The sequence below is a fragment of the Corvus cornix genome, chromosome 1 (assembly GCF_000738735.6).
Source record: "Corvus cornix cornix isolate S_Up_H32 chromosome 1, ASM73873v5, whole genome shotgun sequence".
In the NCBI taxonomy this organism is placed as follows: Eukaryota; Metazoa; Chordata; class Aves; order Passeriformes; family Corvidae; genus Corvus; species Corvus cornix.
The window spans coordinates 4735338-4763236 of NC_046332.1; the positions used below are offsets into that span (position 1 = coordinate 4735338).

The 27899-nt window shown below is 42.2% G+C and overlaps 1 protein-coding gene across 1 annotated transcript; it reads right to left on the reverse strand.

Moving 5' to 3' along the window:
- Nucleotides 1–4730: 4730 nt before the first annotated feature.
- On the reverse strand, nt 4731–17860 carry MAEL (maelstrom spermatogenic transposon silencer). Its single transcript, XM_039556363.1, has 12 exons — nt 17691–17860; nt 17213–17302; nt 15029–15131; nt 12932–13087; nt 12416–12457; nt 11659–11786; nt 10867–10921; nt 10389–10530; nt 9617–9679; nt 8864–8996; nt 8569–8647; nt 4731–7793 (listed from the first exon to the last, which is right to left on the reverse strand). The coding sequence occupies exons 1-12, from the start codon at nt 17820–17822 to the stop codon at nt 7678–7680; spliced, it is 1239 nt and encodes a 412-aa protein (XP_039412297.1). The 5' UTR covers nt 17823–17860; the 3' UTR covers nt 4731–7677.
- Between the last annotated feature and the right edge of the window lie 10039 nt (nt 17861–27899).

The following is a 27899-nucleotide window of genomic DNA, read 5'->3' on the forward strand; positions in this document are numbered from 1 at the left end:
TCTAGATTTCAAACTATGAAAATCACCCTACCAGAACTGTAATTCTGGCTTGCTTTCTGGCTGCCTTTGTTTTACATAATACTTAAAATACAATTACTCGTTTGTAGTGCAATAACAACTGCAAAGACCAACAACAGGAGTTCTTTACAAAGAACACACAAATCTAAATCTCTCTGGCAATGGACAGCCTGAAAGGCAAGACATCCTGAGGACCTTTTCTCATGATGTGTGACAAAACACTGCAAAAATGGATGGCTAAAAAAGAACATTGCACAGAAAAGCTGAAGGCAGATAAAAATGAAGTGCATAGCTCAGAAGCAGAGCTGGTATGCGTTCTATTCTCATTGTAACAAGCAAGTATAGTGTGAATTATCTAATTACCACTGTAACACATTTCTACTGTGAAACAAAAGCTATTTCTTTTATAAATGTTACAGACATTAGTCAGCACAACCCATTTCCTCCACTAAAACCCTGTGGCTGAAGAGGGCTTCTGCTGAGGGATGGATAACTCTGTGGATTCTCAAAGATCTTAACTGGAAAGTCCAGCAAAAGGACTTGAAAATTATCACCAGAATAACGCCAGAATATAGCCAGAAACTGTCTGTGGCCACTAAACCATTGTAATACTGTGCTACATGTCCCACACTCTTCACTTTTAGGATACGTGAGGCTTAATTGCTGTTTGTCAGCTGAAGTCTTCAGGTAACACTTGCACAGTGGTCATTTTAGGCATGAAGGAAAATGCAGATTAGCAGACCTACACTAAGTTGTCTGAAGAAACCAGCCACAAAATAGAGAAGAGTTTATATAATGACCCCCAAACCTCCAATTCTCTGTGAGCAGATTCCATAAGAACTAGCAGAGGAAAAGCAAGAGAGTTCAACTCAACGACCTTTAAAACAGAACTACTTGAAGTTTTGCAATGCTAAGCTTAGTTCTACACTGAGAAATAAACTAAGTGATACATGGAGATATGGCTGGGATAATTCAGTGCTGCTTATCACTTGTTACCTTTTTAAAAATACCTTGGAAGTAGTGCATTTATCAGAATGCTTTATGTGTTTTTCCTCAACGAATTTGTTCAACCCCATCAGCCAGAAATACACAAATACACACATTCCAACTCATACCTTATTCCAGGGTTTTCCTGCGACTGAATTCATTACTTGCCTGTCTTGTGTGTCTTTTGAAGCAGGAATAACTCCTGTGGTATAGGCACAACCTTATGCAAAACTAAAACCAGCAATAATGTATTTGGAGGGAAGATAAATTAAGCTAGTGATACTTAACTAATTCCAAGGAGTTTATGTATACCCAACTTCAATAACCACTTCCCTCAAAAGGGAGGAAGGAGGGACAAAATGTATGACCAGGCAGAAAAGTAAATTCCTACTTTATCCCCTTTACATAGCAAACAGTAAACTTCTGTTTAGTTATGGTTCAACTTTCTCTATTCGCAAACTTATCACAGAAAGCAAACAGGCTGGTCAGGCGTGATTTAGCATTGGCAAATCCATGCTGACTCTTTCCAGTCCCCCACTTCTCCTTCATGTACCCAAAAACACATTTCAAGAGGGCTTGCTCCATGACTTTTCCAAGGAGTGCAGTGGAACTGAGAAGCCCAGAATTTCCTAGATCACCCTTTTGACAGATGGGTGCAGTATTTGCCTCCCATCGCTGTGGATTTCCTGTGCTCTCTGTGACCTTCCAAAGGTGAGAGAACGGCCTTGAAAAGGTGTCAGTCAGCTTCCTCAGCATCCTGGGATGCAGCCCATCTGGCTCTAGGGACTTGGCATGGGTCTGGAACTCCTGCTGCTGTTCTCCTCCCTGAACCCTTCCTGAGTACAGATTTAAGAGCCCCTCTTGGAAACGACTGAAACAGAGAAGGTACTGAGCACCCCAGCCTTCCCTGCACTACCCCAGTCACATTACTAAGTCACTCACCCCATTCAGCACCGGGACCCTGTTCTTTTGTTCACTCTTTTACTGCTAACAAAGTCATAAAAGCTCTTCATTTTGACCCTGATCTCTTGTAAGCATCAACTCCAGATGAGCTTTAGTTTTCCAAACAACATCCCTACAGTCCCGGCCAGTGTTTATGGATTCTTTGGAGCCCAAACCTGCTTCAACCTCCCTTACACTGCACTAGGACTAGAATACAGCCACAAGATCCCTGTAAAGGCAAGAGAGTCTTCCCAATCAATCTCCCTGCATTCCTGGACTGCTCTTGTTGTTTGGGAGACACCGTCCTTAATGAACAGCCAACCTTAATGAACTCTACCCTACACAGTTGCCCTCAAGGATTCCACCCTTTCCCATCTCCCACACAACCCCCCAGATCTGCTCTCACCGTCTTCTCCACTCTTCTCAGGATATTGGGAAGGATTTCCAATATTACACACAAAAGCTGGTGCTCCCACAGCCCACTTCAAGACTCAGTACAGTGCACAATTCACAGCTTGTCAGAAAGACAAGAGTTAATTATCTCACCATCCTTGTTGCTAGAGCAACTGCACTCTTTTTCTGTTTATTTGCATCATCTGTTCCAGGAAAGACACCGAGGCAGTGTTCTGGCTGATGAAGTTCACAGTACAACGATCAAACCTCCAAGATTAATTCCGGATGTGCTAGAGCTACCACTAAATTTATTACAGCTCAACGTAAGGGAATTTGTAACTTCTGTTGCATTTCACCTGTTCACTAGGGATTGAAGGGAATTATTTGAAAATGGCATTTAGAAAAGTTTATGGGAGTCTCTAAGACAGAACCATGGAAAAGTGAGGGAACAGAGATAATACAGGGTTAGATTAATAGAAGTGTTTGCCAATTTCTTCATTTTACTAAATCATTGCAATAAAATTTATTGGCTGGCCGTTCTAGGGTGACAGTGAGGGATGATAATCCTGCAGAAGTCATCAGGAGGGCAGAAACTAGATAACAAACTTGTTTTTCTCCTGCTCCACTACAGTACATTTACTCTGCCAAATGGACTATGTTGTTAAAGCCTCTGCAGTCAGCTGCAGCTACTTCTATCAACCAGAAAATAAACCCAGTTTCACACACATACTTGAGTCACTTCACTTTTGGGCAAAGTTCAAGATCCTTGCTAGCAGAAAGGGTTAGCACTTTTTAATTCAACTAAAAAGTCCAAAAGCACAATTCCTCTGTGATAAATATGCAGGTTTTTTTACAGGTATCAGGAAAAGAAAAATACAACTATTTTACAAGAAATTTGAGACAGGGTTTCCTAGAAAAGAGTTTTTCATTCACCCAAAACAAGCACTTATTCAGAAGAATCTGACCTTCAGCACACCACTACTTGACTGTGACTGCTCAAGACCCAGAATCACTGAAATGGCAGCAAGTTTCCTAGTTGGGAATGACTCAGCATGGACCTCACTCAAGGCAGCTGGCACAGGACACACCCCAGGGAATGAGCATCAGCTGTTTCTGTTTGATCCAGGATCACAGCACTGCTTCCTCCAGCCTGACAGGCACCCCAACAGCACAGTCCAATGCCTGACACCTGACAGACCCTCCACACAAAAAATCCCCACCAAATCACCTCCTTGTTTCTATCTTTTAGGATTTGGATGAGTAACACATTGCCAAGGATGCAACAAAGATTTATCTTACCTTAGACACAGCAAACACCCTCTGATAACATCACAGTTATAATGCAGATCCCAGAACTAGCACAGGCATCAGGAGTCAAGAGATAACGTGGCTTCCCTTCCCACACATCACTCACTGTCCAGCTTCTTTTCTCACACCTGGGAGGTAAGGAGGGAAAGCTGCTCTCCATGTGAGAGAGCAGCTGGAATGCAGAGCTCCACCTGGGAACACACCATGAGCCAGTTGGGAGCTCTTGGGTTGGACACAGAGGGCAGGCCAGTGTGGGTGACATTGCAGGGGATGTCTGCTACAGGCAGTCCTGCCAGGATGAAGCTCTCAAGGCCTTCTTCACACCTGTGAGGAGCCTGACACTTGACAGAAGTGACCGAGGAGCCAAGGAGCAGAGGTGCTCCCTGCTGGATCTCATCCTTATGGATAAGAAATAACTGGTCAGAGATGTGAAGGCTAGGGGGCAAATTTAGCTTCAGTCACCATGAGATAGTGAAGTCTGGCATCCAAAGAGGGAGGAAAACAGCAAAAAAGCAGCACCACAGCCCTGGACCTCAGGAGAGCAGTCTGGCCTTCTTCAGAGATCTGCCTGGAAGACTCCTGTGGCACATGGTGATGGAAAGAGGGCCAGGCAAGACTGTTGATTTTTCAAGTATTACCTCCTCCAAGATAAACAGCAGAACAAGCAGAGGTTAACCAAAGGAGCTCCTAACAAAACTCACCCATGAAAAGGAAACATGCAGGAGACAGCAGCAGGGAGAACTGACTGGGGAGAAACACAGAGGTGCTGTGTGTGTGCAGGTATGGGAAAGAATAGGAAAAGGTTAGGTAAGAATAGGAAAGCTAAAGCCTACTCAAAGCTGCATCTGGTGAAGCACATGGAGGGCACAAAGAAAGATTTTTGTGGGTGCATCTGAGTGGGAATGGGCAGCTGGTCATAGAGGGCACAGCTAAAGCCACCTTCACCTCAATCTTTACTGATAAGACCAGCCTTCCAAAACAAAATTCAACTTAAAGATGTCAAAACCAGGTTCTGTTGTATCTACAGTATAGATGTGTGCATGTAAGAGAATGCTGGAGCAGAGACAGTGTTCAACAGGAACTTCTGCCACATCCCTCATTCCTGCAGTTTATTGAAAGGAGAAGGTGGACAAGCCAGCAGTGAGTAATAACAATTAAATTAGAAGTAACAGCAACTGCTATTATCTATGCTAACATGTTTTATTTTTCAGTATCAGTTACATACTTCAAATAGAGTGTAAAAGGAATGGTTACAGGTCACTATCCTGATGAAGACTAGATCAGCAAAGCTGTCACTACAGTCATTGTTTTCGTGACCCTCAGACAACCGTTCTGGCCAAAACCTCTAGAGTAGCAATACACAATTCAACCATTTGTCTACTATTGTTATAACAAGGGCACAAACACCTATGCAATGTGTGTGTTAAACCAGGATGACTTTAACCCTTTCCTTTCATGGGAGTGAACCAGCTACACCAACAGCAGGGCAGGAAGCCAGGTCTGATAGAACCTATCAAAAGTCTCCTTTACAAAAACAACTCTTTAGCCAGTTCGACACATGTGGTACCAAACGCCCACACGCAGAGCGTTGTCACCATTACTTTTACCCTGTCGGAGGTACATGTTTAAAGCTCCCAGGCTGCACCAATCAAACTCTGCTCAAGAGCCATTCTGCCCTGCCTTGGTTTTGTGTCCCCTTGAGAATTTTGTCATGCAAGTGGGGAGAATTTTGTCCTGATTTTGACACACTTCGTGCCTTGCCAGTACTAGTCCCTGCACTTAGGAAGTGGGCTAGGCTTGCAATCCCTCATCTTTACTTTCCTTTACTTAAGGGAGAGAAGCATTACTTTATTGTGCTTGTTTTTCAGAATTTATTTTTCCAGAAATCAAACTGCCAAACAGCCAGGGACACAGACCTCCAAAATGCAAGAATTTTCTACCATCCTTCAACAGCTGTTAGGGTTCCCCCTCAGTAAGTGCAGAATACCAGTATGAAATGGGTTACTTTAAGTTGGTGTACTCATTCTAACCACATAGATCTTATTATTTTCACTACAAAAAAACCCAACTAGAGTTGCTGGCTGTTACAGTAAGACAGTTACTGCCCCAGTTAACAGCCCACTGCCTGCAGCATATAATTAGATCATCTACAGTTTATGTGCTATTTTAATTTACAGGTGATAAGGTACAGATATGCCACGGAATCCTAACGGCATTTTCCCACTTCTGCTCAGATTCTTTGTCTCAGTCTTGATATGCAATAAGGTTTAGTAACAAATGTTCTTAGGTTTGTGTATTTAACACTAAGTATTTTAATAATAATTTTTAATGAATTCTCTCCTACATAATAACTGAAACAAACTTTTATTGCAACACTGCACTTTGAAAAATAATTCAAAGACAACAGTTCTGTATGTCATGAAATATCAATGCAGCAATGGCTGTCAGTTAAGGAACTTGCACAACTCTATACAAATGCGGAAAAGACGGTCTGTTACAACATTCCCGGGTGCTTCATTGGTAAATTTCAGACTTAGAGGTTTATTGTCCCTTATTCTGTGGAAATTAAAATTAGCAGGTAGAACAGCAGCCCCAAAGGAAGGAAATACAGAATCAATTGAAGAAATTCAGTGATAGAGGTGAACAGTTAGGTAAGAATAGAAATGCCTCAGTGATCCCAAAATACTAGAAGAAAGGGCTCAACTGGCCTTACAGCAACTGTAACAGGCTTCCAACTAAACCAGCGATGGCCTTTTCTGACACACCGATCAGCACGCTCAAATAAACCTCTTATTTTGGCTGCATTTTGCGTTTTGCTTGCATTTGTTTTGTTGAGTTTTTCCTTATTCAAGGGAATGAACCACCTCATCCTGAGTTTCAGTACCTACATGGAATGAAATCTTCACACAGTTAGTTGCTATGGAAATAGTATTTCAAAACTGGATATCTGCTGGTACAAAATTTAGGAACAGCTTAACAAAATAAGCTCTTAGTTCTGAGAATCACTTGCTTAGGAGACACATGGACTAAGCACAAGGCTCAGACCGACAACTTTTTGGGGACTAGTCCAAGCACTACCTCCACAAAAAGGAATATCTAACTTCCCTAGAAAATATCAGACATCTCCCACTTTTTTATGTGCCCCCAAATAATATGACTGGTATCTACCCAGCCCGACTAAACTCTTGTGAAATCTATCAGTTTGAATTTGATATTCCTTCCAAAAAAAAAAAAAAAAAAAACCCACCAACCAACCCTGTAACACCTACACTTCTCTTCAGTCTCTAAGTTTGAGGGACATGCATTTCTCAAAAAGAAAACAGATGCAAATTAAAAAAACCAATCTATGCTGTACTTGTCCCCAATGTATATAACACAGCCTGTGCCTCTAAGTACATTAACAGATGGATAAATTTGCCACAGTATTTCTTTCCAGACATTTTCTGTAAGGTCTGCTTTTTTGCCTTGAAAGACCACTCAAATTCTTCATGGCTAAAACTAATATATTACAGCAAATCTTTGGGACTATTGACCTTTAATTAATTCCCCTAGGGCAGCCCTTCACACCTTCAGTGCTTCCCCCCCTGCACCAGCTTTCTGAAGCAAGACTGTTACACACTGAAATTCTATCTTCCACATGCAGGAGATGGGAAGGCTATTAAAAAGGAAATAAAACAAAAAGTCTAAGTTGTCTAAAGTCACACTGGTCACTAAAGAATTCTTCTAATTCAATTATATTGATTAATCAATCTTGAAACTGCACTCCATTCACTAAGAAATGCAACTAGTACAGCAAGTATTTTTAAAGATGTGACTGTCAGGTTCCTTCAAAATACATCTTCACATAGATAATGAACAAGATTTTTTATCTTCTTTAACTCCAGTCAATAGTGTTATTATTCTAACAAGAACTTGAACTGTCAAGGTTTGCACAAAAGATGAAAAACTGAAGTCTGGAGAAACTACTGGTTATCTTAGGGAAACAAAGAAAATTAGGATTTACAGCTGTCCTGGATGTGAAAGAAATTTTCAGTTACTGAAAGACTTGGATAGACCAGACGCACTTCTCAGCAATCGAGTAACTCCTCTTCCTTGTACAACACTTGTTCCACAAGGGAAGGTCTTCACACCACATGGAGAATCACCTATTAAATCAAATACAGTTCGCACATCAAATCAGCCTTTAAAGCTTGCATAGATTAATGGAATTGTTCTTTATATGCTGTGGAGCTGAACCTATTCAACAGCTCTGATACAAGAAGTCAGGCAGATCGTGTCCTCTACAAACACCAAGACCATAAGATCATGATTTCCAGGTGGAACAGAGTTTAATTTAGCATTAATCTGTGCACAAGAAATCAAGCTGCAAACTCAGAATTCTTACACTTATTTATCTTGCAAACCTGATTCTGTTCCTCTGAAGATTAGCCATGAACTGCCCAGAGAACTGAGCTCAGAGGCCTTCTAGGGAAAAAATCCTGTCTGCAAAGAGACTTTAGAAGAGCAGACTTTATAACTGAGTTGTGACAGAACACTTGCAACAATGACAAGCTCAGCCTGTACATAAAATGATTTAAGAGCAAGGAGAGTATTTTAAACATGGTCCTGCCTCAAAACACCTGGGCATGAGAATGGCTTAATGTAACAGAAAAGCACAAATGAGAGAGCAACATTTGTAAGAAAAACTAAATTTGCAGAGATGTTTTTTGACCCTAAGATTCTGCCCAGTAAGAAAAGGGCAGCTCTTCATGCTTGGGTCTTCAGAAATTCAGTGAAATCCATACACAAGAATAAGCACAGCTCATGCAGAGCTGTGCACCACTTAGAGGCAACATCTAAGGCCAGAAATCTGAAAAAGCAACAACTGGGTTAAGTTTAAAGATCTCTTTCCTCTTAAAAATGTGAATGTTTCAAACTCACGATTAGAAGGGACAAACTCTTGATCCTGTCTTGGAGAGCCCAAAGGCTTGTCACACCCAGAACTCTCAGCTTTCATTTTCTGTATGAAAAAAAGAAACATTCAAAATAATGTACATGTGTCTGCTAACATGAAATATACACCACTAATCCATCAAACCTATGAATTATGGTCAAAACCCTGTGAGTTCATCCGTCTGCCCAACATACGTCACAAAGGACAGCATCCAAAGACAAAAGAGATCACCTGAAATTGGCAACTGGAAATAAATCAGGGTGTCAACTGAAAGAATCTGACCTGGATATGTCCAGCATTCAGTTTCACAATCCTGGTATTTGTGCTTTGATCACAATCAGAGTCTTGCAGAGGCAGGTGAGCTGCTGTTAGTGGGACTCCATACACACTAGCAAAAGATTTACTGATGCAGTAACTTGACCAAGAAAAAAAAAGGAAAACAAGGAAAGTTTGGCTAAGAGGGCTATAATGCTTATGTTTAACAGCACAGCATTTTCAATTCTTCAACTGGCAAACAAAACCAACCAGGGCCTGAGATGCACAGAGCAGATACCAGAGGACAGAAGGACTTTACATCAGCATCACTGCATCCTTCCAAGACCACCAGTCTGTTCTACAACTACACATGAAATGAAAACAAACTGCTTCCCCACATTATCAAATTCAGCACTTGGAAGTGTGAAAAGCAACTTTTTTTTTATCAGGGCACGGCAGTCCATGGTGAGTTTTTTGAGTGAAAGACTATTTATTATTGTCTCTGTAAGTGCTACTACTGCTGTCAACTGAGATCATAAACTGCATTTCCTCGTTTCCCAACTATTTACTTTTCCTTTCTCCCCTACAAAAAGATTACAGAACCTTATCTACCTACATCACGTCAGACAGAAGTTTCCAAAGCAGAGATATCCTAGAGTATAGTGAGTATACCTCTGAAGCAAAACAGTGAATTCTAATGCAATCAACACTTTTCTCAACATTGCAATACTAACAAAATAAAAGCCATCATGCTGGAGGCAACTCCTTAGCAATACTCACCTGATTTTCTTACAGGATGCCAGAGCACAGCAGATGATATCATTCTCCTCATGCCACTTGCACCTACATGAAATTAAGTTCAGGCTTATTTCAGAAGCACCTACATTGTTAATCAACAAGAGTAGCTGGTCTGGTCGGATGAACAGGAACAAATATTAAAGATGGTATCTTTTTGTTGCAGTGACCATGCAGTACCTTTAAAACTTCAGAGTTCAATAGCTTTGCCCTAAGTAGTTTATGAGGAGTTTAAAGGTTTGCTTATCAGGCAACCTGCTTCATACTGAGGTGGGAGGCAGGGAGAAAAGAGAACCCTAAGAGACAAATGGAATTTAAACCATTTGAACCATTTCAAGTTCCCCATTAATGTGAAATAGTTTCTCATCGCATAAACATCCTCTTTCCTCTCCAAATGTGTGTTTTAAAGGAGATTTTTCCATTCTCCTTAAGGTTCCCCTCTAGTGTGAAGATACTCATGGAAACAGAAAACTGCCTGACTATAAAAAGACAAAGTGACACCGATGAACCCAATGGATCTTAAAACCCATATTCCAAGCAGACTTCCAAGAATAATTTATATGTTTTTTCTACTGAAATTTAATATCAAATTATTGGCTCTTAAACCAGTAGCAGAGGAAACATTAGAGTCTATTTCTAAATTAACTGCATAATCACCCAATATACTCCTGCAACACTGCAAGCAAACACCACTTTTTGTACAAACACAGAAGAATCTGAAAGCAGGCACATTTACACAAAGAACCACCCAACACACCTGGTATTACTGGAGAAATCCCACAGGCAGACATCCAGTTTTCTATATACCCAGATCTTGGATGGCTCCTTTTGGTATTTCTTCTGGTACAGTTCTGTAATCAGGTCTTCTACAGCAAAAAGCTCCCAATGGCTCTCAATGCCTACAGTTCAGTGAAAATCCAGGCCAGGAGAACAGGAGTCAGTCAATGTCCTGCTTGGCTCATTTCTCAGTCAGTCCCTGTTCCCTGCCCAGCCTCTTATCAGAGCATCAAAGCTCAAAGTTATTCCACCAGTGGTTTTAATAAAACCTGGCTTCCTAGAAAGCGGCAGGAGAAAGGAAGAGGAGGAAGCATGCAAAGCAGTTCTAGCTATCAGCACCAGCTTTTATGAAAACTTTGAGACACGTTTGTCAGACAAATACAGCTGTCCATGATTACACAGCCCTTATTTCTGGGGGACGAGAGGAAAAGGAAGGACAAAAACTATCCATTTCCTACCTGTTATGCTGGCCATTCGACCAAGACACCAATTAATTCGGAATCTGTCATTAGACTGGAGGAAAGAAAATTTCCATCACGTCAAAGGAGTACAGTATATAATTCTGACACTTGCATGACTTCTGAGTAGGTCTGAGAAAGTCACCTCCAAACCAAAATTGTTTCTGGGACTGAATGTAATCTCCCTGACAACTATCTTGAAGAGGAACCAAATTTCATGCATATTTGTTCAGAGCTCTATATTTATGGACGGAGCCTAAGATCTTGTCCCTCCCTACCTTTTTGAGGATTAATATTAGCTTTGAATTGAATTGAAACATAATATACCTGTTATGAAACTTAAACGCCTCTGAATCCTAAGATTTTGTTCTGTTCCCTGGAAAATGGAACTTGAGCAAAAATTTAAGGCACGTGTTATTCTCAAGGGTAGAAGAGTCATGAAAACGTAAAAATATCCCTTCAAAAAAAGCAGGATTTATGACTATTATTGAGCACAACCAATTTAAGTCAAATCTTAGGAGCCCTTAACTAAAGTCATAACAATGTCAGAGAACAATAGACCCTGTTCATCAGTAGATTAGAACCAGAAGTGCAGGCTGAAAATAAGAAGGCAGAAAAATTAGGTCTCTGCTTTACAAAAAGGTTGGCTTCTAGAGGCCATTTCTTCTTGCATGGAACTGGGACACTTTGGAAAGGGTGTCTTTTCCCACTTATATGCACACTGATTAGGTTTTAGGGTGAAGTATCTCCTTAGTCACCCAACAGGACTTCAAGCTTTGATCTTGACCATACCCTGCAGAAGAAGCGAGGCTGAGCACCTCTGGCAGGCTGGGCAAACTCAAGAAGTTCCCGTAGGACAACGGCATAACAAGAACGAGGAAGGTGAAATCCAGATATGGGGATCTTATGAGTTTCATCACCTAATTGAGGGGGGAAGGGAGACAGGGGGGGGAAAAAAAAAAGTCAACAAAAACCCACAAAGTTATGGGAAGTCCAGTTTCTGTAAGAGATACGGTTCCCTCCTCCTTTTTATCTTTCTATGTACATATGTATATACACACACAAACACACACACTCCTCCACAGACAAGGCCTGTGATTAAGCAATCGAAACCTTGCTTCTGTCAGCAGGTCTGGGCTGGGAGCAAACACTCACACTCTTAACCCTTTTAAAAGGCCATTATCCAAGTATGAGCCGTAGGAAAACACAGGCCAAATTTGGTCCCTCTGTACACAAGGAGAGGAAGTGTCCTAATAGAAACAAATTGGAATCTATAAACATTACTGAGAGTCACAAAGGAAACAGGCAGGCCAAGCCAGACACAACAATGGTGTAGATATTTTAATTCTGTTAATATATGCCAAGCTGCTAAACATAACTTTTAAATATCAAGCAGTATCTTTGAGTTACCCTGTTACTAATTATCACTACATGCTGAAGATACACACAAGGATTATCAAGACTTAAAAAACGTTTGGCTAGAGGTCAGATAAGCTGAGTCTAAAACTGCACACCTTTGCATACCATTCTTTTCTCCATTAATACTCACCAGCAGTCTGGCAGTGGTACCGAAAACCACGTGGTGGTACTTCTGCAAAAAAGAGGAAAAAGTACAATCATCATCCAACACCAACAACAAGAGATCCTTAACTCTCAACTCCACACCACAGCTTCATATACAGAAAGGAACAGCTTCATCTTCCCTTGTGGCCTTGTAAAAGTGCCACAACTATTTCTGGGGAAGTTATTTTCAGTTACGTGCATTTTAAAAAACAAAGTGCATTGTATAGTGTGTTTAGGTCCAACCAAGAGCAACAGTCACTGACATGAAATATAAAGCAACAACACGTGCACGTCTTCCTGAATTTAGCCTACCCTCTTTGAAGTTACATGCAGTTCTGACACTAATTCTGCTCAAAAACAATCAGCACTGCTCTGATATTTTAAGAAGTCTGACCACTTAAAGTCAAAGAAATAAACTTGTCTTAATACCAGAAGTCTAATCTGGGCAGCAGCGACACCAGAAATCCTCCCTCTCACCCCAGGTACACTTCCTGGAACACACCTGGATCTATGAAGTGGTGGAAATCAGCCATGATTCCATCCTGTAGGGAGTACTTGACACACCCAATCTCACAGGGAAGGAAGCGCTGCTCGCACTGGGGTGGCAGCTTCCCATAGCTGTAAATGTCCAGGAAGTAGAAGATGTCTGCAATCACATCTGAAAGAAAAAGAACAAAACCACCTTCAGACAATCTACCAGAGGTTACAGATGCCATGCAGGTCTCCGCCTCATCCAGGGAAAGCTTTGGTGAACTTTCTCCTACGACTGGGTGAAAAAGGGTAACGATCAAGCAAAACACACAGCTCTTCTTCTGTATCCAAGAGGACAAGATAACAAACTTATGGAGAAGTCAGGCACACTGGTAGTGCTGGTAACACCTTCCAGGGATGATGCTGTGTGTAGAGATCAGGCAAAAAAACCCAACAAATAAAAGCAACTACAAAAAAAAAGCCAACCTCCAAACCCAAAAGATGTTAAGAGGCCTGGAATCCAACAGGAACTATTATTCTTTTTAAGGATAGGTCTCTTTGCCCTTTCAGAAAATAAGGTTAGGGGAAAACCAAATCAGTAGCTGCAAACAGCCTCACAAGCTCGGTTTGGCAGCTTACAACACTCAAATGAATTGGTAGCAATCTTGTGGGGCAAGAAGATGAGAAGTTAATTAAAAGGATTGCTTCTCCTCCACCAAATGAGCTCCCAAAGAAAGCAGCAAAAATACCCAATACAAACATTAAGAAACAGATTTATCATTTACTAATTTTAAAAGTATCCAACTATGAAAAATGTTTTACAATACACCTTAATCCTTCTCTTCATGACTGTCACAATGTCCTCACTGAAATTTAACGTAGCTATTTTATCCTTACTCTAAACTTCTGCCCCTCACCAAAAAAAATCCTGCTTGCTCTACTAAATAATAGAGATGTGTAACTGTCTTTACACATAAATAATTTTGTATGCCAGACTTTAGGACATTTAACACCAGTTGCCCTAAGCTTGAATGGCCATGTTCGCTTATGTGGGTCTTAAACTGCACAAGCTGTGGGGTCAAAGGAAAGACACCTCTCCTACCTTATGAAAAAATGGATATAGCTACAGGGAACCATACAGAACTTTAACTGAGAAATATTAAGAGCAGTATCATGAAATGTATCTCAATTATCCTTTATCATTATGCCTCTCATTCAGCTGAAAGATCAATTGTGTCAACTCAAGCCAGCATTATCAACCCAATCAAATCTGCATCACAATGACAGGGGAGCATGACCCCTGGCACAGAGGGCACTAGTAAGTATTTCACTTTTTATGCAGCTACTGTTTCTTGTTCCCCCATAACCATGACAACATGAAAACAGTTCAAGAGACTGAGGTAAAACGCTGGAGCTGAGACTTAACCACACAGCAGATACAGCTTCTATGAACTGGCTTCTTGACTTACCTTGTAAGCACTGCCTTTTATCATTCTTCAGAATAACATAATATTAATTGGGTAGAAGATTACAAATGTGTTCACTACTCAACTCTAATTAGAATATCCATTTGAAGGTAGGGTACAGGTAAGAAAGATTTAGTTTTTGAGAATTCTTTCAATAAAGGAAGCAAGTCAAGGTGTTACAAAGGCACTGACCAAGTGCGTATTCCCTCTTTTATTCTCCCAGTGAGGCCAGGCCCTTGTTTTACCTAGCACCTCTACCATACAAATTTTGAACTTTGATACCTAGCAATTCTTCACCCTTTGAAATTGGTACAAGCATTCTTTTATGCTGAACTTGGATTAGGCCTTGTCAAATCATAAATGGAGGGCTTGACAAATTACCTTTTCCTTAAAAATCTTGAAATAACTGTTACGAAACCATTAGTGGCTATATTCCCATTGAGCTAAAAAACAGAGTATAGAATTCTTGGAGTTTGGGGAGGAAGGGTATTTGTGCTGACTTCCCTCTACCTTTTACAGCAGTAGCCCAGTAGTGTCAAACGAACAGCTGACACAGACAGCTTTTAGCAAAATGTAAAGATTCTTTGTAGAGGTACCACTGAGAACATCCTCAAAGGGCAAGCTCTCATCTACCAGGATCAACTGCTTTAAGATCACCATACCCTGGTCATTCTTCCAAGACAGAGCACAGGCATGTGGCAAAGGAGTAACACTGGGCATCTTTGTGGTCAGAGGGGCAGGAACTGGATCAGGCAGATTACATGTCTGGAAAAGATGAGAAAGTTAAAAAAAAAAAAAACCAACAACAAAAGAGTCTTCTCGCCCCAAATAAAGTCCTTCAGCTCCTTATATCAGAGAAAAATGCAACATCCACTAACACCTGTGGTTAGGTAGGACAGTTTATATATAAAAAGTGCCTGTATACCTGTAGGCCAGGAAGGCAGGATTTCTCTTCAGTACCTTTGTCAACCCGTTACCACTTTAAAGAACTACAGCTAAATTTACAAAATGTAATATAAAAAAAATATTTTTTTAGGTTCAGCCACTTGTCACAGGCAAGGAACTCTTCAAACTGGAATTTAAAACATTTTTCCATAAGTTTTTTGAAAAAAGCACCTGGCACATGTGTTAATTGTCTTTGACTAGGAAACAAGTTCATGAAAATCTGATAAAACCCCAAGGAAGTCATTGGATTGCTCTGAAAATCCATTAATGAACAATAAGCTTTTAATAGGACGGGAAAAGAAACCTGGCAGGCTTGCAGAATTTGATCATTCAAACCCAAACTGGGAATAACATCCACACCCAGGTACACTGATTGCAGATAACCATCTTAGCCAAAGTTAATTGGTTATCAGTTTGAACCATCTAAAACAAAATGAGGAATTATTCCCATCTAAATAAAGTCTGGCCACCTCCAAAAGGGGAACATGACCTTTCACCACACAAAGTGACTGTGGTTGTCTGTGTACACGGCTGGGATTAATAAACTGAGATCACATAACCTCATCTATACACATTTCCCTATTTCCACTGACAAGCAGAAAGGATGGCGATCTTTATTTTGGCAAAGCAATTTTTCCTGTCCCCTACTACAGTCTTCTAAAATGCTACAGCTTGTGGAAGGAAATACAGAAGCCTCCATTTATGGCTTACCTGCCATTTCACTTAGTTCTCTACGATAGATAAAAATGGAGTTTCATTAATTACATCCCCTCAGCCTGCTAAATGACACAAGGGTGATCACTTTTTAAACAGCTTTTTCCCAAACAGGCAGACCCCCCAAATCAGAAAACATTGCTTAACACCTCCCTTCCACTATAAATTGGCTAATTCAACTAATCCATATTTACTAGTTACTCCAAACTACAATCATTCTGCCACTCCCTCTATCACTATGTAAGTGTTTCGAAGTCCTGGAATTTATGCTCACCATTAATTCACAGTTCATAGTCATTATCTAGTAATAGAGCATGAAGGAGTAAATGCAGTATTATCCATGTGCTCAGTCAAGCTCTTTCCTTGGACACACAAGTTTTTACACTACCAAGAAAGACTGAAATAAAATAAGCTTTCTGACACCTCGTAATTTAAACTCTTAACTAACTCTGCTTCAGGGAAGTGCTGGAAGAGGAAAAGAGACAGAAACAAAAGGGACACACACACCTTTCCAAGGCAGCAAATAGTAGAAATGATCTGTTTAGCACCATTTCCAGCCACAACCATACACACTCAGCTTAACTCAACCGCCTACTCCTGTATTGTCCTCCACAACAGTAGTACTACTCTGTCCAATATCCAACCAACCCAAAAATAATGGCAGGGGGTAATTATTCTATTTGTGCATAGGCTGCAACATTTCATTGACCTGGTTCACCACACAGCTCCCCGAGAACAAACGAGCTGCCTCTAAGATGTGCTTTCAAGCCATCAGACAGGAACTACCTAAACCATTGACACTCACAAAGCAAAAGCAACATGAACCTATGACACAAAATAACACCAATTTACAGTATAAATTAAAATGAAAAAAACCCAACTAAGTCAGGCACTGCAAAATACTGTTAAAACTAGGGTGTTAGAGAAGTACATTTTACTTGGTAAAAGAGCGCACAGGAACAAGCTCTGCTGGTTTAAAGAGGTATATTTTTACCTTCAATTCAAACCAGAACAATTATCCGCATAATCTTCATAAGGGTATGAACTACTACTGCAGCCATAACCTCCAGAGGCTGGAGGCTGTGGAGAGCAGGTGGAACTTTCACAGCATCCTGTGGAACCGGCCACACGTAGCCCAAGACCATTTACTCCTCCTCCTTAGAGGGCGTTCCATTCTCAGCATTTACCTCCTTTACTGTAGTCTTCTGAGAGCGTTTCTTGCTATTCCATTTACGAGCCTTCCCTGCATACAGTGTCTTTTCTTCCTCTGTCAGGGACTTGAAGGAAAATTAACCGTTATTAAAAGGTTTCTAACACCTCCTTCTAGTAGTCCCACAAACCATTTCCAAAGGACATTATCGATGGCTGCCAAGACTGACTCAAACACTTCCAGTCCTTTTTTCCTAACAACGCCGTAAGCCTTGCTTCCAAATACACAGCAAGGTAAAGGTGAAGGACCTCCGAGCGAGGGCAAGCCACGAACAAGAGACGCCCTGGACCTGCTCCTGCCAGCCAGGGTGGCCACCACGCCGCCCACGGCACACGGACCAGCGCTGCCCCCGCACCGAGAGGAGAATGGCGCAGCCACCTGAGGCCACCTGAAATGGCGCCGAGCCGCCTGCCAGCCCGCCCTCCAGCAAAGCCCCGCCGACATTCCGCCCTCACCCCCCATGCCGGGGAGCAGTAGGGGATGGCATCCGCCACGTGGGCCACGGGCAGCCCGTGCCGCTTCAGCTCGGGCAGCTGATCGTGCACGAAGCACAGAAAGGCGCTGCGGAAGCGGCCGCGCTGCGCCATGGCCTCGCCGTCGGGCGCTCCCCTCACGCGGCGGCAGCGCGGCCCCTCATGAGGGGCGGGCGGGGCGGCGCCCGCGCGCTGCGGCCAGACCGGGGCGGGGCGGGGCGGCGGTGACCGCAGCGGCTCCGGGGCCGCCTGTGCCCGCGGTGAGGCGGTGAGCTGAGGCCCTGTTCCCGTGTGAGAGCTCCGCGTACTCCTCATCAGCGACACGGGAGACTTGTCTGCGGAACACACAGCGGCCAACAAGCTCTAAGGGTCACAAGACCGTAGGACGTTAAGGGGTTGGAATGGACCTTAAAGATGATGCAGCTCCAGGGACACCTTCCACCAGACCAGGTTGCTCAGAGCTCCGTCCAGTCTGGCCTTGAACACTTCCAGGGATGGGCAACTCCCCTGGGCAGCCTGTTCAGTAAGGAATTTCTTTCTAATATCCAACCTAGATTTCCCGTCGTTCATTAAGTAAAACAAGATGCTGTATGTCAGTAGAACCAGATGGTGCCCTTAGTCAAGGACATCCTGCAGCTAGCAAGCTCTATGGATGAAATAAATCAAGGTGTTGATGTATATATTGCCACTTTGGAAAAAGACTCAAGGTCTATGTGTCCTATATAATCCTAAAATCATCATGGTTGGGAGAGACGTTTAAGATGATCCAGTCCAACCATACAGCACTGTCACTGTAACCCCGAAGCCACAAAACCCCATCATCCTGTGCCAGATACAGATGCCTCTTGAATGCATCTGGATATAGCTGAACCGCCTTCATTATAACATTAAATATCACACCTCCTGGTCAGAAAAATCCCTGCCCAGGTGAAGATCCTTCCCCTGAGCATGCACAGAAATTAAGTGCGATTATGTAATTTGTATGGTAATTATTAACCAATCATACTTGGGAGGTTACTAACATATTTTTGTGTATAGGTAATGCCATGGAAAGCCCAGTGGGCTGTGCTTGATTTGTGGAATACTGCCAAGCACCCAGGCTTCTGCGACTCCAAAATAAGTAAATAATTAATGTCTCTCTCTAGTGTGTCATTATTGGCTTGTTGCACACCATGTAGATGAATCTGAATTTTCTGGACAACAACCTTACAGCAGGTCCTCTTGAGAGTGTGGCATGGCTGCTTTTTTGTCAATCATTATTTTTTTAATGTTCTTTGGGTGCTGAAGGATTAGAAATACCCCATGGGAACAGGAGCTTGCACCAGGTTCAGGACAGAGTGAGGGAAAAAGTGGAGACCAACTTCAGGTAAGAACCCTGGGTTTGGTTTTGAGATGTGTGGCAGAAAGCGGAGGAGGTGAGTGGGCATGTGCACACTTGGAAGGGCAAACTTGCTTAATAAAATTATTCGGGAGCTCATGTTACACAAAACTGAGGCTGCTGTTCAGACTCACTTTTTGTGGGTTTGGGTTGCTTTTTGTGGTTGTCGAGGTATTTCCTTTCATCTGTCTCATTGACATAACTGACACTTCCTTCAGTGAAAGTGCATAGGGAACCACAGTTCAGATAAAATAAAAGCTGGAAATAATCTGATCTGCATCATTTTGATAAGTGGCACAGACTTGCTTCCTGTCTTAAGCTTTCTATTGATCTCTCTCAAAAATCAAATGATCTCCACTGGCCATAGTAAAAAAATAAAGAGAAGTTAGCAGGGCTATAATCACAGCAGGTCAATAATCATAACTGGCTTTCAAACAAAGTTTAATCAGTTTGCAGAAATCTGGTTGCCTGGAACAGAGGACCCTACATTTGACGTGAGACAGGGTTACTGAAGTGGCAATATTGGCATGGGCCCTGATTAACTTTTGGCCTGGTTTTCCTTGTCTAGGGCATGTGATGTCTCCCACATTCCTCACTGTTCCCCTGTCTGTTGGGGAATCTCCTTCAGCATCCATCTGCTCTTCCTGCAGCCATCTCCAGTGGAGTTATCCAGACAGTCTCAATGAAAATAAATGGTGCAGCACTGACTTGGGAGATTCTGTGCAGTTCTCCATCTCAGAATCCGCTTGAATTTACTGTAAACTTAGACATGAGGATACAAACAGTGATGAAACACATCTGTGCATTTCCAAATCACTGGAAAAATCTGCCTCTTTCCTCAATCTAGCCACTTTTTTCATCTTTGGGTAAGTCTTCTTAGCTCCAAAGCAGGTAGCTGGTGGTTAGGCTTAAATCTTTGACTTAACTGATTATGTTTGTCAGTGGTGGAACTGCTGTCAGGTAAGGTCAGACCAGATTGCTCTGGCATCTCCCTGGTGGTTGGTTTCTCTGAGGGTTAAAAAATGCTGGCTCATTCTGGAGGCTGTTCTGTCTTGCTCAAATCTTGTGAAACACTTTGGTTTGTGTTCCACTTAGGCAATTTGCTGTTAAACACACAGGAGGAGTCAATCACATCATTAACAAATGTAGAAAATCGTGATGTAACCTCAATGAGAATAGGTAAGCATTTTTAAGGTCACTTTAACTGCTGTGGAAAATAATTTATATTCCAGTCTAGTTCCAGATACATTAATGCTAAGTCTCTAAGGAGAGACTGCAAGAAATGACTTGTATCTTGTAAATACAAACATCTGCACAGAGCCTAGTTCTTTCAGGCAGAAAGGCAAGTGTTTCCTGTTATATTACTGTAAGAGTTGTTGCTAGGAGTGCATCTGTGCACTTGTGTTTTATTTTTCTTCACATCATATTCTTTTCTCTCGTGCAGCTTTGGGACCCACCCTTCAGCAGCCCTTCCTTTTAAAGAAATTCAGATAATGTGTGTATCAACTGTTTGAAAAACACAAGGCTCCACTGATAGCTCTCCTAGGGCTAGAGGTGTGGTTGGAAAATAAAATTCATAAGCAGTAGAGAGAGAAAGGATTTTCCTGTGTGGGGTGGGGATCAGATTAAAAAAACAGGGAACAGATCATCTTCAGCACATCATATGATCAATAGTCTTCCCCAGGGTGCTGAGGAGAGCCCAGTGCCTCTGAAGAAACTCATGTTTTAAATCTTCATTTGTCTGCTGTTTAACTTAGTGGGTGAAGGACTTTTCTGGACCATTTACACTGATTTGAAAATAACATTTGTAGCACTGGGACCATTCCAACAGATAACAACAAGTGTTGTGCCAGTATTTATATATTACTTGTTGGGGTTTTTTTCTTTTAAGCACTTAATTTAATTAATTACTATGCCAACACTTTAAGTCCTAGGTACCTGGCCTTGATTAATGGCCCAGAGAACTCCTCTGCCAGCCTGTGCTTTTCCATCAATGAATGAAGTTTGCCAGTGGCTCAAAATAGGGTCTAGGTACCCTAGTACTATATAGACAGAAAAACTATCTGGAAGTTTTCTGCCAGTAATGTATTTTCATTCATTCAGGATTCAAGGCTATAATCTTTCCTTGCAGTTTTTTGTCAGAAAGAATGAGCAAAGTTATTCTAAAAAGCATGGCAGTGGCTACATCTGCTGTTCCCCCCTTACCTGCTGGTCTGGGGCTACAGCACTCACCCACAAAGGGAAATATTTGGTGTTTATGTTGGAGGAATCAGGCCACATCCATCAGCCCAGGAGAGGCGCAGCTGATGCAACTCCCTGCTCCCAGGTCTAAGTGAAGGGAGGTCAAGTGTGTATTCCCAGCCTAACCCAGCTCCTCCTGTGGTTTTCCCATTAGAGATGAGCCATCCTTTCCCCCTCCCGGGCTCTCGGGGCACACCACCTTCCCACAAAGAGGTCCAGCTGGATTGGTACTAACGCTGTCACACTCGCTCCCTCCTGGCACCGCTTCTGCCCGCCGGTCTGCTCTAGGGGACAGTAATCCTGGTCACTCCCTCGGGGCTCTCCAGCTGTTGGCACCCAGCCACCCCAGTGCCTGGCCCAGCTGCTGGCACCCAGACCATCATTCACTACAGCTCCTAGCCCCAGGGACACGTAGGGGCCCTATCTACCTGCAGTCCCACTCCAGGTGCTGGCATTTGAGTTATTCCTGTCTGTCTGGTCACTGTCACCCAGGCACGTGGACTCTCCAGTGCATGGCTTGACTAGAGACTGGCACCAGACCCCCATACACATGGACACACCCAAAACAGAGAGTTGTTGTAAGTTATAAAGAAATTTAATAAGAAGAAAGGAATGCACTGTGTATGACAGATAAGTACATCACCCAGCAAATTCTTACACACAACTGGTACTTTCTATCCCTTTATCCATTTCCCTTACTTGTTCCTTCCCAAATCACCTAGATCTCTCTTTCTTTCCCTTTGATTCCTCCAGTAAGCATCCCACAAAGAGTCCTATGCAATCCTTAAATGCTCTTCCCTTGCATCCTCTAACGAGTCCTATATCCATAGGATACAATCCCCCTCAGTCCTAAAGTTACTGTGGTGTTGACTTATCTTGATAGGTTCCAGTCTGCACTCTGGGGCCGAGGCTTTCCTGGGACAGCCCTGGGAAGAGCCTGGAATGGTTTTCTTTTATTCGGAGTTCCTATCTGAGGGTTCCCATCTGCCAATTGTCCCTGTGCTCTTTGGACTTGAGAAAATGGGCCATTGATGGGCTATTGTGATGGGTGTGGGAGGAGCCAGGGCAGGGTGTTAATTGGGCTACAAACCACCCAAGTGGCATTGTCTCTGAGCACTCCTTTGTGTGTTTTGGAGGCAAGGTTTTGTCACATAATCGCACAGCTGATTTCTTTCTCAGCCTGGTTATGGAGATTTTGAAACCTACAAATTCTCTGGAGAGTGATACAAAGCGGAAACCAGTAATTATTATTGTTTCACATGTAACACATAAACATCCCAGGGATGAGAGCCTGCAGGCTTCCCTTCCCCAGGTGAATGATTTAATCAGTCAGCTACAGCTGCCAGCTTTCTCTTTTGACCTAGTGAATCTGGGGTTTCTTTCTGAACAGTGCCACGACTGCAAGAGGAGTGCAGGGTGCCTTACACCTCACCTATGTGATCAAGGATGTGACTTTAAACACCTATGAGTCAGGAGGCCTTTTTACAAAAGCTAAGCCATATCACCCTGCCTTGTTCCCATGCCTGTCTTTGCAGGGTTTTGCTGAGTGTTGGACCTACTGTGAATGTCCTGGATCAGGCGTCCCAGGAGGTATCAGCACCTTTCTTCCAGGTTTCTCAGGGAACTCAAATGAGAGCTGATAATGCTTCTGTCTGCTCTCCAGAAATGGTAGCATTTGTGTTGGGGGTTGCAGTGCAGCAGGTCATGGAATTGTGGGATGCATGGGACTTGCTGGGCAAGTGCTGTAACCCTGATGACCAGCACATCCCAGAACCACTAAACCTGATACATGGCAACCAGCTGTCCATGTGTGCTATAGCTACATCCCCTATATGCCATCAGTTTCATCTATCATTAATGCCATGGCTCCAGGGAAACCACCACATTGTTCCAAATATGCTGGACAAAGTCTGGGAAATCCTTAATATCTGGTAAGACCAGATTTTCAGGGTAGGAAACAAGGACCTGGCTGTGACACCCCAAATGCCTTGCCTTTGGGTGTTTGTTAGACATCTCTGTGCTCAGAACTATCTGGGCATGCAGAGAAGGAAAACTGGAAGCCTTTAGGCAACTTTGACAGTACATGTGCGCTTTCAGTCTCAATCTGCTGCTGAATGAGGGTGTTTTAGATTTGAGTTCTAAATGTTAGGTACCAAAAATTTTCCAAAGTCTTGTTTTGGATCTGGCCCTAAGTAGGATGACCTGAGTAATTACAGACCCGTCAGAGTGACAGGGACCCCAGGCAAAAGAATAGAATCACTGACACAGGATTTGCTTCAATAATTAATTAAAGTAACGTAATTAATGCCAATCAACGTGGGTTTGCAGCAAATCGGTTCTGTCACATTGGTTTGTAATTGCATCAAAAAAGATACTAAGTGTGGTTACTAAAGGAAGCACGTGACTCGACCACACAACACTGAATCAAGGATACAGATTTATGATACAGAGACCATCCAGTCCCTGGTTAAAGCATTGGCTTAAGATGTCCCAAAACGTAATTTTAAATAAGGAATTGTAATCACACTTTTTATTAAGCTCTTTCTTAGGTTGTTTCTTGGCTGCATACTACTAAATACTTGTTGGTACCTTTCTAGGAAACATACAGTCATCACAGTTACTTGCAAAAAATAAAAAGATTGAGGGAATACTTAATAAGGTAGGTGAGAGAGCAGGATATCCACCAAAGAGAGGCTTCCTATGTGATGCTATGTCATACTAGCAGCTGGTATGCTCCCTGGAAGGATAAACAAATATTAAGTAGGGATGATGATGCTGTAGTACTCCTGCTTTTATGCTTTTAGCAGCTGGGCCTGGGAGGCTCTCTCCGGTTCTGATGTTAGCATAAGAATATAGCAAGCTAACAGTCTGTTGAACTTCCAGAGAGGATCTTAAGGGTGCTTTGATCACAGCCTGCTGTGTCACCTCTTCAGAAATGCCTTAAGAGTGCCCTGCCTGCTGGCTTGGCAGTAGTAGAATGTGAAATTAGATTAAATTAGGGGCAGGGTGAGCTCCCTTCCAACCCAAAGTAATCTATGATTCGTTTTTGTAACATATGGGCTGTAGCTCAAACTAATCGATGTAGTGTGGCAAAGTGATGTGGCCTATTTTATTAAGAAAGCTGGATTGGACAGTCACAAAAGTCCAGGTTGTGAATTCCAAGTCCCTGAAGGTATTTGTGCTGCCCACAGTTTCTCTACAGCCAAAACCTTAGAGGGTTTAACAGCTTGTTGTCTCCTAGGCTATCTGTAGATAGGCAAGCAGGGTTTGTCCTATTGTGTATTTTTGCCTATTGTGACACACAAAAGATGGTGAGCTGGGATGATTCACTCGTGATCTTGTACCTATATAATAACTTCACAAAACATTATTGCTTACATGCCATTAGTGTTTTAAATGAAAATTTCAGGTTCACTCTGTAAGTGTAGCAAAGCCATGCTATGATTTTTGGTGTCTAAAAAAAGAGTCATGAGCAGCATAGGAAATTTACACAGAGGAGTAAATACTATAGGAGGATGCTGTTCTCTTGGGTTCTTCCTAATGCTGAATTTACATTACAGACCTGAAGGTTCATTGTAGCCAAATTTCTCCATTAAATATTCTAAATACTCTAAATATTCTATTTCTTGGTACAAACATCTGGGTATAAAACTACAAAAGCAGTTTATATATCCACATCACTCACTCCTGATGTTAATAGGACATAAAAGCTCTTATTATTGTGCTATCAAATGTAGCCAGGCAGCTTGGAAAAAACCAACATATACAGAGAGTACACATATTTCAGCAGTGTCTTGCTGTGAAGCTATCAAGGATTAATAAGAGATTCCAGCGTAACACAGCAAATGAGGAAAAGTTTTACTCAGTAGCTATCTGAAGAGACTCACTAAACGCTATGAACTGATGCTGTGTCACCCAGTAAGTTCTGCGATGTGCTGATCTCAGTACTAAATCAAGAGAGCAGTGTCTAATGGCTGAATCCAGCATGGCATCCCAGAAAAGCTGTTGAAATCACTGTTTCTATGGAAATTTCTACAAGGGAAATCCAGGGGGCTGAATGGCATGAAAATCTTCATGCAGCAGAGTGGGTTTTCAGGGGTGTTGTCGAGATGGGTCATTCTGACTGAAGTGCTGGTATAAATCGTTCCATGTGGTGGTAACTTAAAAAGCTGACTCTGCTTATCAACAGAGGAAATGACCACAAAAGATTGGTACTGGAAGATGAGACGAGGGAGGGAGGAATTAAGTACTTGGCAAGGAGAGAAAAGAGCCAGCAGCTGCTACAGCATGAGTAAAAATTTGTTTGTTTGTTTGTTTCCCTCTTGTTCAGCTGAATTTGTTCACGATCCCATCGCTTAGAGAACTCCTTCAGGTGGAGTCGCGGTATCAGCAGTGAGATCAAACACTGCTGAAGTGTGGTATTCCTCCGATTCCGCCCGGGACTAAATTACGCAGGGCAAACACTGGGAATTTGCTCATCCGGTATCAAGGTTGTCAATTGACCGAGGGAGATGAAGGTTTAAGGCCACCAGTATGTTGTTTTTCAAGGGACAGAGAATCCCAGCTGGGCTGTGGCTTGAAGCCATCTGGCTAATTGCATAGGAATTTACTCACCGTTTGAAGGTGAAGTGGGGCTAACTGCAGTCATGCAGCTTTCGGTCTTGGGCTAAAAGGAAAGACAACATCCTAACATTAACTATTAAGCCAGCTCAGATGTTGCAATCATGAGATCAAAGGTCTACAGAGATCTGGAACATCTATTCAGGGCCTGGGCATCCATCTTACGTGGATATATACAAATGACAGCTCTTGTTAAATGAGAAAGGACCGTACAGTAAGTTTATGAGAATTTCAAAGCAGATGTAAATCCAACGTTACATGCGAAACAATGGTGCTTCCTTGTATTGAAAAGCTTTCCTTCCTTTGTCGTGAGTCAAAAGTTTAGCAAAAGTGATGTTTGCCAAATTTATTTGCAAAAGCTGGAGTAGATTAAAAAAAACCAACAACAACAACAAAAAACCCAGTAGAAGCTAGCAATAGTAATGCATAAGGGATTGTACTGCTCCCAGTGTTAAACAGATGAGATGTTATCAACATTGTCTCAGGAAACTCTGGATCAGAATCCTGGCCAGCTAAGTTACAAAAAGGCAAGGAACCAGGAGTTCACTTGAAATTTTGAGGTTTATCAGGAAAAATGGTTAGGGGGAGAAAGATAGCTTTGTATTTACCTTTTAGGAGTCTTAGTTCAGCCCATACAAACTTCCATGGATTATACCCTATAGATAGGTAACAATGGTGAAGCAGGCCCTCAGCTGATGTAAAGTATTATAGTTCCATCTGAATTTTCTGGAACCACACATTGCTGGAGGCTAAATTTGTGGCCCGAAAGGGAGTTTTACTTTGTCTTCCACCTGCAAGTATGCACGAAGGCTGTGGGGTGTCAGATCAGTGTGCTGAAGGAGAACATCACTGTGGGCTGCTGCACATATCCATTATTTAGTGTAACAGGGACTTACTTCTTAATAGTAACTGTTAGCTAGTACTGCAAAACAGTTAAATTCATAATGTATCAGGCCAGAGGAACATCAGGACACTGATTGGGGTGGGTGTGTATTTTTTTTTAAAGCAATGCTGAATAAAAATAAACTTCCATGTGAAAAATATTTTTAAATAACATTGAATAGCTCCAAATAAAACACTTAAAACAGATTAACTGCCTAGGGATTGTCTCCTTGCTTAATTCCATTTTAACTGTACTAACAGAGGGACTACACCTGTTTGAAAACAACCAAAGATGTTTCAACACATCTTTTATCACAGCAAACATGCTGGTTTGCTTTTTCCTTCAGAAATTATTGATCTTTTTTTTCATTCACGCTTTTTAAGAAAAGCTTATCTTGCCTGTAGAGAAGTTCAGTCTGAAAGGCAAAATTATGAGCAACTGGAAACCACCTGCTAGAATGTAAACAGCTTGTACAGATTTACTGCCGCCATCCCTGTGCCCCCTGCCTTTAGCAGCAGGACCCACCAAGCGCTTTGCTTTCGAAAAATCAGAACCGTTTATGGTTTTTGGCAGATTCCAGACGAGACAAAGTTGGAGACTACTCCCATCTCTCATGTGGGTCACTGATGCTTGCACCATCCCAGCTTTGGTTACAAACACAAGCCAAGCCCTTTAAGAGAAGTGCCTGAGGATGAACAACACTCAAAGGGAAGCTGTGCTGGATGCTGTGAATGGGGAGTGCCATTTTGCAAGGTGCTTCTCTCTGGTGCTGAGCCACAAAAGAATGCACGATGCTGTTTTAGCCAGCTCTAGAATGCTTTTTAGCCAGCTCTAGGTCCATGAATAATTCCACTGACTTATTAAGTTTTCACAGAAACTTTAAAAGTTTTAAGTACAGTTAATGTGTATCCACGTGGGTTTGCTGCGGCCAGGACCATTTAATTTCCAAGCAACATCCATATTCTAAAATGTCGGTTTTAGCTGTATGTGACCCCTTTCTCACAAAAAAACCACACAACAAACCAAACACAAACAAAAAAAAAATCCCCATCCCTTCGCGGTGTTGGCA